At 40.4% G+C, this 13,638-nt stretch overlaps 1 protein-coding gene across 6 annotated transcripts in view; it reads left to right on the top strand.

Moving 5' to 3' along the window:
• The window catches only part of LOC129709093 (apoptosis-inducing factor 3), a 75,443-nt gene that overhangs the window by 36,430 nt on the left and 25,375 nt on the right, over window positions 1–13,638 (top strand). For all 6 annotated transcript variants that reach the window (XM_055655202.1, XM_055655201.1, XM_055655200.1 and 3 more), the window contains 7 exons: window positions 4,358–4,568; window positions 6,010–6,119; window positions 6,244–6,353; window positions 7,764–7,808; window positions 8,796–8,892; window positions 9,998–10,110; window positions 12,859–12,945. In XM_055655202.1, coding sequence (XP_055511177.1) covers window positions 4,358–4,568; window positions 6,010–6,119; window positions 6,244–6,353; window positions 7,764–7,808; window positions 8,796–8,892; window positions 9,998–10,110; window positions 12,859–12,945 — 773 coding nt within the window. The remainder of the gene's footprint in view (window positions 1–4,357; window positions 4,569–6,009; window positions 6,120–6,243; window positions 6,354–7,763; window positions 7,809–8,795; window positions 8,893–9,997; window positions 10,111–12,858; window positions 12,946–13,638) is intronic.

Genomic DNA, 13,638 nt, shown 5'->3' on the forward strand with positions numbered 1-13,638 from the left:
CTGGTGGGTTTTAAAACAAAGATGAAACCTTTAAATTGAAGTTTTGAGATTGGTGCCACCAGTCTATCAGAATGTTTTTCGATACGGTGAGGTTGGTGGTACTAGGTGATCAGGATGGTACACAAAATGATGCAAACATCATAATTCAGGATGAGTTGAAGTTTGGAAGAGAATGTTAGACCATCTTAGAATGGCACTCGAATAGTCAAACCCTGTGAAAAGTAGAGTGAAAAGTAGGGTGAAAAGTAGAGTTTCAACAACATAAAGGCTGTGGTAAAGATAGAGAGGGCGATGTTACAAATATGGTTGGATTGGCAGGAGTGGAACTAATTGAGAGAAATGTCACTATGATGGACATTGGAAGAAAATGATTAATTAACAATCAATTAATACCCCAGATGCAGAAGCTGCTTGGGACAGAGTTCTAAATTATCACTGCCCTTTATTCAAAAAATATTAATTGATACACATCCTTTCAATGTCTTGGCATTAACATTAAGGCTTTCACCTTTTGTTCAAGATACCCAACCAGAGGAAATAGTTGCTTTCCATCTACACAATAGAATCCTTCAACGTCTTAATACTTCAAGTAGATCGGTCTTCGTCTTTGAAGTTCCCAAAACTCAGCCAATTCTCATAAATAACCAGCACAAATCTGGGAAGCTCTGTGCCTGCTCAACCTACTGTTTTTTAGTGCCTTGAGAATGTCTCAAGTTTATCCATCCCAATGTTGCTCTTATTTCTCGAGAACTGGTGCAGTCACTGGATTGTGACAAGAATCTGGTCAGTTCCAATTACCTCCCATTTGGCTCAAATTTGTGACAGTTTATGGAAAAGTAAGTTGAACAAAGACAAGTCGCTCGCGTACAAAATGTTAAAATTATTATCTGCCCCATACATCGTACACACTCTTCTTTTGAATGGCGTGGCTTTAAATCCGAGTTAACTGATGTAATGGAATTGTAGACCAACACCACAAAATGATCGAAGGCCCTTCAAACCCTGTGACTCTGTTCTCCCATTAAATTTCCTAATTAAAATTTTGCACAGTAGGTGAAAATCTGAACAGGAGATTATGGCAACGGCATTTCTGATGGTCAGCAGATTTACTGGTCTGTGAGGCACAGCAGGTTCCTGCCTGCACCAGATTTCGAGCTGAGCAACATAGCTTTCATAATGTTAAACTTCGCTATCATAACCTCGTAACTTCTATCCTAACATAATTACGTGCTGCGTTTGTATTTCCACAGTGCAGTCAGTATTCTTATGAATTTATGTTGAAGCCATTCCAATGCCCCCACAACATATTTAATCCCACAGCTGATAAATCTGCTTCACATAGAATTATTTTTTCATCTCGACTTTTATGCTCTCTGCGTCTTTCCTCCAATCTATTATTCTATTAGTTGTTTTATTGCCTCATTTAATTGACGGTTGCATTTTATATCTTATAAACCATACCCATCTCGATTCCTTTCAATGCACATTTCTTATTCTTATCACCTCCCAAATTATACAAGCTGGCAAGTACTGACATTGAATTCCAGTGCCCAGAATCATTATTTTATATGCTTCGCCCTTGTGTTCTCTTTGGAAGCTACTAATTATTATGTTTAAGAAAGAACTGCAGATGCTGGAAAAATCGAAGGTAGACAAAAATACTGGAGAAACTCAGCGGGTGAGGCAGCATCTATGGAGCGAAGGAAACTGTGGCGTTTCGGGTCGAGACCCTTCTTCAGACTCATTACTATGTGAATATTTATCTCATTCTACAATTGGATTTCAAATTTTTCCTTTTTTAAGACTGGAGTTTTATTTTTATATATTCATGGGATGTGAATGTTGCTGGCTGACATTGCCCATGCAGTTGTACAGGGCTTTGGTGAGACTACACCTGGATGCTATTGAGGGAGTGCAGCATAGGTTCACCAGGTTAATTCCTGGGATGGCGGGACTGACATATGATGAAAGAGTGGATCGACTGGGCTTGTATTCATTGGAATTTTGAAGGATGAGAGATGTTCTTATAGAAACATATATAACACTTAAGGGATTGGACAGGCTAGATGCAGGAAAAATGTTCCCGATGTCCAGAACCAGGGGGTCGCAGTTTAAGAATAAGGGGGTAGGCCATTTAGAACTGAGATGATGAAAAACTTTTTCACCCAGAGAGTTGTGAATCTGTGGAATTCTCTGCCACAGAAGGCAGTGGAGGCCAATTCACTGGATCTTTTCAAGAGAGAGTTAGATATAGCTCTTGGGGCTAATGGAATCAAGGGATATGGCAAGAAAGCAGGAACGGGGTACTGATTTTGTGTGATCAGCTATGATCATATTGAATGGCGGTGCTGGCTCGAAGGGCTAAATGGCGTAATCCTGCATGTATTTTCTATGTTTCTATGCTTAATTCTCTCCTGAACTGACTAGCCATTTCTGAAGGCAGTGTACAGTCAATCATATTGGCCCACGTGTTGGCACAAAGAGCCCAGTCCAGGGGAGAATAACAGATTCCTTTCTCTAAAGACATTATTGATGGGTTTTCAAGCAATCCTATATTTTCACAGTTATTACTTTTATCATCATCCTTTCATCAAATATTTTAATGAATTTAAGTTCCCCAGAGACCATGGTGGGATTGAAATACATGATTCTCAATATCAGTCTGGTTCTTTGTATGCCAGTCATGGGACCTGAACACGTTTATGATAGAATTCTGAAATTGACAATTTTCAATCAAAGCTCAGGGCAGTCAGGCAATTTTTCAATGTGAAATGCTGGAAGTTCACTGCAAGGCAAATAGCGGACAGAAGAGAGGGGCGATTTGGTTGCGACACAAAATGACATTTGACAGCCAAACTTGGCCATTGCCTGTTGAAAGCCACCAAAATAACTTTTTTTTCAATAAGGGCTTCAAGACGTTCTTGAGTTTGCAAAGTTACTTTGTTTTGCAACTAAATGTTGGAGGATAAAAGAACTTGAATGAGTCATCTCCGGTCTTTTGGTTTGCCTCTCCACTTAGATTAACCCTAAAGTGAACTTTCATTCCATTCATTCATCTTGGCACCATATTTCTTTATACAGTTACCTTACTGAAGTCTTATTGATATCATTTTTCAAAGCTTTAATTAATTTAGCATCCTTAGCCTTCAGTGGAATAAAATACCATTTATTTAAACATTCTCTGTCAAAAGTTTCATCCTGATTTCATTCCTGGTGGACCTAACCACTTTCAAGATTATCTCCATTCATCACTGGAGTTCATCTATATATATCCTGCTGAATCGACATAACATTTTAGTCGGATCATCCTCCATCTTTTATATTCAATGTATACCAGCTAAGTTTCTGCAACCACTCTCGTAAACCCTGGCATCGTTCTAGTGAAACTACGCAGACAGGTCTGGGGCAGGTTCATTGGGCCTAAAGCTGAATGCAGTACCACCAATTAAATCTGATGAAAATCTTGTATAACTGAAGCATAACATCTTTCCTTTTGTACTCCATTTCCTTTATCATTTTAATGACGCAACACCAGATTTTGATGTCACTAACCATAATATACTGTAACAATATAATAATATAACAAACGCAGTGGGTGGCAAAATGGCCTCGCAGCACCAGTGACCGGGGTTCAAATCTATTCTTGGTTGTTGCTTGTGTGAAGTTTGCATGTTTTCCATATGAAGGTGGAGGGGCGGTGTTTACATGGATGTGGGAAGAATAAAAATATAGGTTTAAAATGACCATTTTTGTAAATGAACAGCGGGCCAAAGGGCTTATTTTTGTGCTGGATTTCTTAATGACTCCAAACAGATCTCAACACACACTGTTTACGATTGAACCTTTTAAAGACTTTGTAAACTTTTAGCAGATGTCCTGTAATAATGATTTTGGAACTAAGGCGATTTAGCTACATTAGAGGAGTCTCCAGCTGCATAAGGCCGATGAATATGTCTCAGGATGCCAATTAATATGTTCTCAGAGGAAATGCAAAATAGGTGAATCTACTTAGCATTTACTTACCATATTGCCTCAGAAATTACTGCTTTCTTATGATTATTGTCTTCGTTTATGAGTCGTAGTTAGTTTAACACAAGTGCTTGGTACCTGTACTTTGATTTGCCTTGTCCTTCTTCAAAATAAACATGGATGAAAAGGTCACCATAAATTTAATTTCATGAACACGCTTAGTTATTGTTGAAATATTACCAAAATATTTTCAGGAACCAGTGTGCCCGAACAAGTTATTACAGCCATGTGACTGTTATTAACTTTTCACGCTATAACTGTTTTAATAATCAATAGTGCACTTCCTTCTAGTTCAAACAATGCTTTGTGCTTGCTATCTATCTTTCAGTTGACGTCAAAGTTGAAGTGATGGTCCCTGACAAGGAGAAGGAGAAAGAGAGCTTTTCGCCCAATGGCAAAGTCAGCCCCATGCCGACGTGCAAGGCCAACGGGAGCACGAAGCACATGGAGGAGCGGCCCGCCACTGTTGACCTCTATCAAAACCCAAAGGACATGGTGGAGGTGGCAGTGTGCCATGTGAATGAGCTCCAGAATGGGCAGTAAGTTTCACTGCATGAGCAGACACTGATATAGTAACAGGGAAACAGAACAAAGAAAATCAATCAAAATAGTTAGATTGCAGTTGTTCTTCCTTTTAAACTGTTGTTATTGAGACACTCATACAGGACAATAGACAACAGGTGCAGGAGTAGGCCATTCGGCCCCTCGAGCCAGCACCGCCATTCAATTTGATCATGGCTGATCATCCACAATAAGTACCCCGTTCCGGCCTTCTCCTCATATCCACTGACTCCGCTATCTTTAAGAGCTCTGTCTTGCTCTCTCTTGAAAGCATCCAGAGAACCGGCCTCCACCGCCCTCTGAGGCAGAGAATTCCACAGACTCACCACTCTCTTTGTGAAAAGGTTTTTCTCCATATCCGTTCTAAATGGCTTACCCCTTATTCTTAAACTGTGGCCCCTGGTTCTGGACTCCCCCAAAATCGGGAACATGTTTCCTGCCTCTAGTGTATCCAAACCCTTAATAATCTTACATGGTTCAATGGAATATCCTCTCATCCTTCTAAATTCCAGAGTGTACAAGCCCAGCCGCACCATTCTATCAACATATGACAATCCTGGGAGAATGGGTACTGTTCAGTCTTGGTTATTGATTACAACAGGAGGCCTGCCTATACTCCTTCATGGAGCAGAGAGGAGCAGTGAGATCTCCATTATTACTGCCATGATGGAGAAGATCATCAGATTGCCGATGTCAGAGGATCTCGGGTGGTGACCTCATACAGAATTTCTGGGCTAAGTCTATTGGCAGCCAAATTATCACTGGGATAAGGAGGCTTTTGGTATTTATGTAAAACCTACAAAAGTAAATCTACGTAAATGTGTGGTTTCCCCGTGTTAGTAGAATCGGCATAACCTGAATAAGGGAAATGGATGAAAAACTGATCATGGTAATTCCCCCTCGTTACCCAAACCCAGTTAATGGAGTAACATTGGATTGTGTGGCTGAGGTTGGAATTATTAAATTGGTAATCAGCAAAATGACATGCATGCTAGGAGTGACACCAGCAGGAATATTACAGTACTGCACCTCTTCCAATTTTTTTCAAAGTCCAATAACCACCTTAATAGCCATGGATACAACAAGCAAGTTTACCCAGGATAGAAATTAGTTAAAGTTACACTTAAAAAGCTGGAGAAACTCAAGGGGTGCAGCAGCATCTATGGAGCGAAGGAAATAGGCAACGTTTCGGGCCGAAACCGTTCTTCAGAAATTAGTTAAGTAGACCTGGATAGCCTCTGGTTTTAGGCTGAGTTGGCTGATTTCTTCTGCACAAAAGTGGGAAGGGTTGGACTGGGGTGCACGGTTGAGAGGATATAAGATGCCAGAATTACAAGGGTACAGAGATATTAGAGTGTTATGGGACGAGAGGGAGTAATAGAATTGATAAGAAGTGAATGATGTGCTTTTGACCCACAGGATGCGGGAGGTGGATGTGGCCTGTGGCAAAGCCCTGTTGATCAAAGAGAGGGGAGAATATTGTGCAATAGGACACAAGTGTCCCCATTACGGGGCTCCCCTGGTGAAAGGTCAGTAGCTTGTCGCAAGGGCAATCTTTGGTGTTGCAACATAGATACTAAGAACACTCATCCAACAAATTGTTGAACAGCGAAGATTTATGACTCTGATTGAACATGTTATTTCAATTCTCAGGTGTTTTAACCAATGGGAGAGTTCGGTGCCCATGGCACGGGGCTTGTTTTAACGTTGCAACTGGTGACATTGAAGATTTTCCTGGATTAGACAGTTTACCAAAATTTCAGGTAAAGTTTCATTTTGCTGCACCAAAACCACCTCATCTAATCCACTACACCACTCGCTGGAGTGTCAGCTGTGGAACAATTGTTAGTGGTCTCTCCTCTAAATTGAGTATTTTAATCCCATCCCAGACACTTGGGGGCAATACCCAGGGGATTGCAGTATTAGTGGGGTGTCATCTTTCCAAAGATGCTTTGAAGTCCCTAATCCCTTGCTTTGGGGCACAAATGGTAGGGCTCTGGCAGAGATTTTTCGCAGATTAGGCGAGTCTAAAAATTGGGGGCATATGTTTAACGTGAGAGGGGAAAGATTTAAAGTGGACCCAAGGACAAAATTATGTTTTCATACAGATAGCATTGGGTATAGAGAACAACCTCCAGAGGAGATGGAAGAGGCAGGGAAACAACAACATTTAAAAAAAAAAACATTTGGACACATATATGCATAGGAAAGATTTAGAGGGATATGGGCCAAATGCAGGCATATAGGATTAGTTTAGGTGTGCAGCATGGTTGCGTGGACAAATTTAGCCAAAGTGCCAGTTTCAGTTCTATATATAACTATAAATCTCTGGAATTACTTGACACAATTTCAAAGACGAGCCGGGAGTGCTCTCTGGAGGCCAAGCTGATATTTACAAGTCAGAAAATGACATAAGTACTGCTGCAAAAAGCTCTCCCCAATTTGATTCAGCATTCCCCCACCTCCATTTATCTACTGACTGAAATTTAAATCAGGTTCCCAGATACACAGTAGTCGGTGGATTGAAAATGTCATGCGCAGGATTACATACACTGCGTGCGCCTCATGAGTGCCTCACGCATGGCACCCCACTGCTGCAATTAGTTTGTGCAACTGAAATGGTCTCACTGTCCTGACACCATTTCTGGCTTAAGCCCTGCCTTCACCACCTCCAGTTTAAATTCCATTTGGAATATTTTGGAGGACCAAGAACCAAAGTACTCATCAGCATTCAGCAACAGATGAAAAACATACAATTGATAAAATATTAAAAGATTATAAAATTGCATATTAATGAAAAGGATTAATTTTAATATAGATAAAATGCCAACGCACTTGCATGTGTTTACCTGTTGGGTGACGATTGGTGACCCATTTAAATGAATGGAGCTGTGCCTTCCATGACTAGCATAAAGCCAAGGGTTCAAATTTATCTGGTGCCTCAATCAATATACTGTTGAACCTCCACTTAGTGCTGAACCTTCTTCCATCTTCATCTCATTCTCTCAGCATATCCTTTCTTCTACTTCATGTATTACTGCCTTCTCCGTAAACAAATTGGACCAGGCTATGATGTCACAGTGCCTTTGGGACATCGGTACCTCAGCCCCTCAGCATTAATCGACATATCTCAGTTATGGATACACTCTTAACAATGACGTTTGCCTTCACAGGTCAGAATAGAGAAAGAGAAAGTCATGGTGCGAGCAAGTAAACAGGTAACACAAAATCTCCTTCGGAAATTTGCTGTTTGTTCTTTATGTTTTTGGAGTTAATCCGATCCCGGACAAATTAAATGAAAGTCTTATTTTTCAATTAGTTTAGACAGGTCTAAAATGCATTGAATGACCATGAATCTTTTAAGAAACTCTAAGCCCATGAAAGAACTAGCATTGTCCCATTGTCACATGCAGATTGAATGAATTATGGAATCACACTGCAGATAAACGGACCATTGGGTTCCTAATTAATTCAGTCCATCCAGTTGTTTTTCCTCCAGTCCTGGCATCAGGGTAAAATCCCTCACACTTGTATCAGGATTCTTACCAAAGACCTAAATTACAATGAAAGCAAATGATAGAAGAACTAGGAATACTCAATCAGAAAAGAAAATGCTGGGAAAATAGCTAGAATGAAAGCATTAACACCAAACGAATGTTTGCAACATTTTTGACTTCTAAGGCAGCATACTCATTTTATCATGCAATACAATACAATACAATACAATTTATTTGTCACTTAAACCTCATAGAGGCTCAAGTGAAATGTTGTTTCTGCAGTCATACATACAAGAAAAAAAAGACCCAAGACACAACACAATTTACACACACATCCATCACAGCGCATCGTTGTATTCTGAATATTGATGTGGAAAGGTGGAATCCAAGTTGAGAATTGATTCAGAATTTTATTTTAGCCAATCTTTGGATCTAGATTTAAAAGTTTGGCCAAGTTACGCAGTTACCAGATAGGTTGCCGTTGTCTTGGTATTTTAGTTTTTCACATGTATAGGGAACAGAGAGAGCATTTCCCAGACCGCCGATACCGATCTGCTTTCTGTGACATTGTATTCTTTCTGGACCACTACACCACTGATCTGCTGCTTTGCAATGTGCTATAATCGTGAGCAAGTAGAACAAAGCCCTTGACTACACAATCCGATCTTGCTGCTCTCACTATTAACATTTCTACCTTTTTGCCCCCAGGCTCTGCAGTCCCAGAAGCGAGTGAAATGGATGGTCAGGTGTGCGACTCTGAGTGACGGCAGCTTCAACAACACCAATGTGCTTATCATTGGGGCAGGTAGGCATATAGTCCTCATGAAGGGAAAACTGCCCTGTGAGACCAAACCACAGACTGGGCAAAACTGAAAATAGACACAAAGTACTGGAGTAACTCAGCGGATCAGGCAGCATTCCTGGTTTAAAATAATCCTTTTGGATAGGACAGGTTTGAAGGGATATGAACCAAATGCTGGCAGGTTAGACTAGTGTAGCTGGGTCATGTTGGTCGGTGTGGGCAAGTTGGGCCAAATTGCCTGTTTCCACACTGTATAATTCTAGGGCTCGCTGAGTTACTCCAGCACTGTGTGTTTATCTTCGGTATCAACCAGCATCTGCAGTTCCTTTCTACACAGGCAAGATTATGTCAATAGGCAGATGTGCAGGGGCATCAAATGGTCAGGAGTATTAATGGCATATTAAGCATTTATTGTGGTAAAACTTAGATCGGGTGAAGCAGTAGCCTTTTTGCAGTTATAGAGGGGCTAGGTGAATCTTCATCTGGAGATTTGTATGCAGATTTGGTCTTCTTAGAAACGAGTGCAGAAAAGATTCACTGGACAGGTACTGGCGATGATGGATTCGTTTTATGAAGAGATGTTGGGTAAACTGATGTGTTCCCTCTAGCACGCAGAAAAACAAAAGGAGATATGTTTGAAACACAACATTTTCAGCTTCTTCGGAAAGATTTTCAAAAACCTACCTTTTTGTACAAGTTTTTAATTTAAAAAAAATCAGGTCACGAGCAGATGCAGTAATTTGCTTTTCTTATCTCTCTTTCCTTAGTTTAATACCAATTTATATCCGTTTTTGAATTGCTTGGGACATTTTATCATCTTAAAGGTGCCATATGTGGGACGACAGATGGCACAATGGGCTAAGTCTTCGGCTGGCGACCGGAAGGTAGCCGGTTCGAATCCCGCTTGGAGTGCATACTGTCGTTGTGTCCTTGGGGCAAGATACTTCACCCACCTTTGCCTGTGTGTAATGTAATGTAATTATGTGAAGCACTTTGGGGTCAATGCAAGTTGACTGACAATGTGCTATATAAATAAGATTATTATTATTATTATTATATACACTAAAAATAAATTGTGTTTGTTTTGATTATAATTCATTCACTGCAGGCCCTGCAGGATTGGTCTGTGCTGAAACTCTGAGGCAGGAAGGATTCACTGGGCGGATTGTAATGTGTACTATGGAGATGCATCTCCCCTATGACAGGCCTAAGCTAAGTAAGGTTTGTATCTGTATCTAAGAACAACCCACAGCCCTTACCCAATATGATACATATGATCGGTAACAGATATAACATCTTTAATCGAGGAATAGTGGACTCTGATCTATGTTGGGAACACCAGTGTTTTTTTGTTGGTCATCTTGAAAGCTATATTAGCATGGAGGGCATCCAATGCACATTCAGGAGGATAATATTGGGATTAAAAGTGTTAAATCATAAATTTTCCCTGTGTTACCACGAGTTTGGAAAATTGGGGTGCGATCTGATCAAGCTATTTTAAATTCGAAACTAATTTCATACGTTAAATTCAGGGAAACTATAAGGAAAATCTTGCACAAAGTACAAAAATCTTAAAACTGCGCGTGGTATTTTGGGAGTGAAATCAGGCAGTGCTGTTTTTTACATAAAGGATAGTGGAAACCTTGAGCACAATTGCACAAGAAGCCGGTGGCTCCAGAAACAAGTTGTGCTATAAAATGGACTGTGATCAATTATTTTGGAGTAAGGATATCATTGGATATGGAAGTAGGCTGGAAGAAGACCACCACGGAGGTCCGCTGGACTGGAGAGCTATCAGAGGGAGAACAAGCGGATTGTAACTAAGACTTTGCCTGTGTACTATTGAGATGTATGTTTTGTTATTATTGATTCTGTGTATGACTGCAGGCAACATAGTTTCGTTCAGTACCGTAAGGTCTGAATGACAATAAAGGATCTATCTATCTATCTAGGCAGGTAATGGACATAAGCCAGGCACAAATAAGTCATAGACTCCTTCAATTCAAAATAAGTTTGTATGGCCTACTCCTGTTATCTCAACCCAGCGGTATGAAACTTTGATTTCTCTAAATAGTAACCCTTGTATGATCGGTGCCCGCCCTAGTCATCTTTAGTTCCACGAGGAATCCTTGGACCTTCGTGATCTCTTTCCCAGTTGGGCCAATATGGGCTCCACCCTTCCATGGTCGCCAGTCCTTCTTTGCTTGACTGTTTAGTCATCCTTGAAAGCTATACTTTAGTCATGGGTCCAAAGAAGGTGGCTCCCAATGCTTTTTTGCCTGACCCACTGAGTTACTGTACTTTGTGTCTATCTTTAGTGAGTGACCTTAAGACATCACAAAATGATCTCCCGGTGTTAAGTTATAATCTGAGGATTTATGGGAGATTTTAAAAAACGGGTTGTTGCCTTGACGATTTTCTGATCAAAGCACTTTTATTTTTCCTTTTTCACTGTTCTAGAGGGAATTTGGTGGGTTGGGTTTCACTTCTGTGAGAAACATATAAGGACAAAACACTTGGGCCACACATCAGCAGTACAGCCTGTTCTCATTCTGATATTAGTGCAAATCTTAAATCGCCCATTGTATACTATTGCCCACGTGGTATATTTTGGGAGTGACTTGCTTACTAGTGTGGGAGGAATCAGGCAGTGCTGTTTTTTACAAGCTCAAGAAAAGGATAGTGGAAACCTTGAGCACAATTGCACAAGAAGCTGGTGGCTCCAGAAACAATTTGTGCTATAAAATGGACTGTGATCAATTATTTTGGAGTAAGGATATCATTGGATATGGAAGTAGGCAGGTAATGGACATAAGCCAGGCACAAATAAGTCATAGACTCCTTCAATTCAAAATAAGTTACTGAGGTTGAATGGCCTACTCCTGTTCTCATCAACCCAGCGGTATGAACGTTGATTTCTCTAATTTCAAGTAACCCTTGCATTTTCTCCCTTGCCCGCCCTAGTCGTCCTTCTAGTTCCACTGTTTGCATCCTTGTATCCCTTCGTTATCACCTCTTTCCCAGTCAACAATGGGCCAATATGGGCTCCACCCTTCCATGGTTGCCGGTCCTTCTTTGCTCTGACTATTTCCTACCTCCAGTTCCCTCCTCTATACTTTCAGTCTGAAGAAGGGTCCAAACCTGAAGCGTTCCCAATCCTTTTTCTGCCTGACCCACTGAGTTACTCCAGTACTTTGTGTCTATCTTCTAGTGAGTGACCTGCACAAGACAACACAAACATGATCTCACGGTGACAAGTTATAATCTGAGGATTTATGGAGATTTTAAACGGGTTGTTGCCTTGACCTATTTTGTGAGCAAAGTTCACTTTTATTTTTCCTTTTTCACTGTCTGTAGAGGGAGGGTTTTGGTGGGTTGGGTTTCACTGCTGTGATATGTACATATAATAGAGACAATTCCTCACACGTTGGGCCACATGATTAACATCAGCAGGCTGTTGTTCCTTTACCAGCATTACAGCCTGTTCTCATTCTGATATTAGTGCATGGGGAGGGTTGGTTTATGGTGTAAAACAAACAGCTGATACCAAATTATAATAAAAGAAAAATAAGAAGTTGATTTGATATCACCAATTGTATACTATTGCCCACAAGTAAAGTATCTTCCATTATCTTTCAAATTGACTTGCTTACTAGTGTGGGAGGATGAAAACGCTAACTAAATACTCATATTGACTCTTAGTTGTTGAGGGTGAGGACAAGTCCTGTATACCTTATGCTGGGTGACATCAGTCTATCGCCCAAGCTCAAGATGGGAGCCAAGGGGGGGTTGCAATAAATATGAATGCAACATATGACTCGGGGTTTAACCCTGTGATTTTTATCTACATCTCATTTTAATAATGTGTGCAATAATTCTGTGGTTATGGAAGATTAGCTCGATAGAGTAGCAAGCCAAGTATGACTGAAATATGATCACAGTGTTCATCGCCTGTCCTTGTGTTCACAGTCCCTTGAATGCCAAGCCGAGCAAATCACTCTGCGGTCCAAAGAATTCTTAGCGCAGTATGATATCGAAATGCAAACAGGAAGGGAGGTAAGAGTCTGACGACCATTCTCTGCTAAATCTAATTTCTATTCTTTTTGCATCTTTCAGTCACATCTTGATTCTTTCCATATCTTCCATGCTCATTGCAACTCTCAGTGTGAATTTGCGCTTGCCTGTAATACTTACCATGATTATTTTCCATCCTCATAATAACCTCCATTATATTATGCCAGTCATAAAATATCTCTCCTGTTGCAAGGAATTTCTTTGCAAATACCATCATATCCTCCACAGTTGAACTCCCAGTAATATTCCCTGTCTACATTAGACGTTGAAGTCAAATCCTTCATCCCGATTATAAATCCCAGTTAAATCTTGGTATCGTCATTGTAACTCCAGTAATACTCTCCATTTCACACACATTCATTCCCATTCTCATAATATCTCAAGCAATGCACCAGTATTTTCATAATCCCCAAAACCATTCAGATATCCTAGTTTTGATTTTCATCTTTGGGAATATTCACCCTTGTTATAACTATGATACAGTAAGATGCTTGCAGCCTGAAATTAACCTATAATAATCCAACCTCAAACAGAACGTTTTTTCAGAATGCTCCCATCCATTTTAAGCCTCAGTGCTTTAGGGAGCTGTTTCGTAGCTAGAACTGCTGCCACAGCTAATCCCTTTGTTTCCCCTAATATGAGGATATCATCTAATATATGCCATGATTAGATTCA

The sequence above is a fragment of the Leucoraja erinacea genome, chromosome 25 (genome assembly GCF_028641065.1).
Source record: "Leucoraja erinacea ecotype New England chromosome 25, Leri_hhj_1, whole genome shotgun sequence".
NCBI classification, from domain to species: Eukaryota; Metazoa; Chordata; class Chondrichthyes; order Rajiformes; family Rajidae; genus Leucoraja; species Leucoraja erinaceus.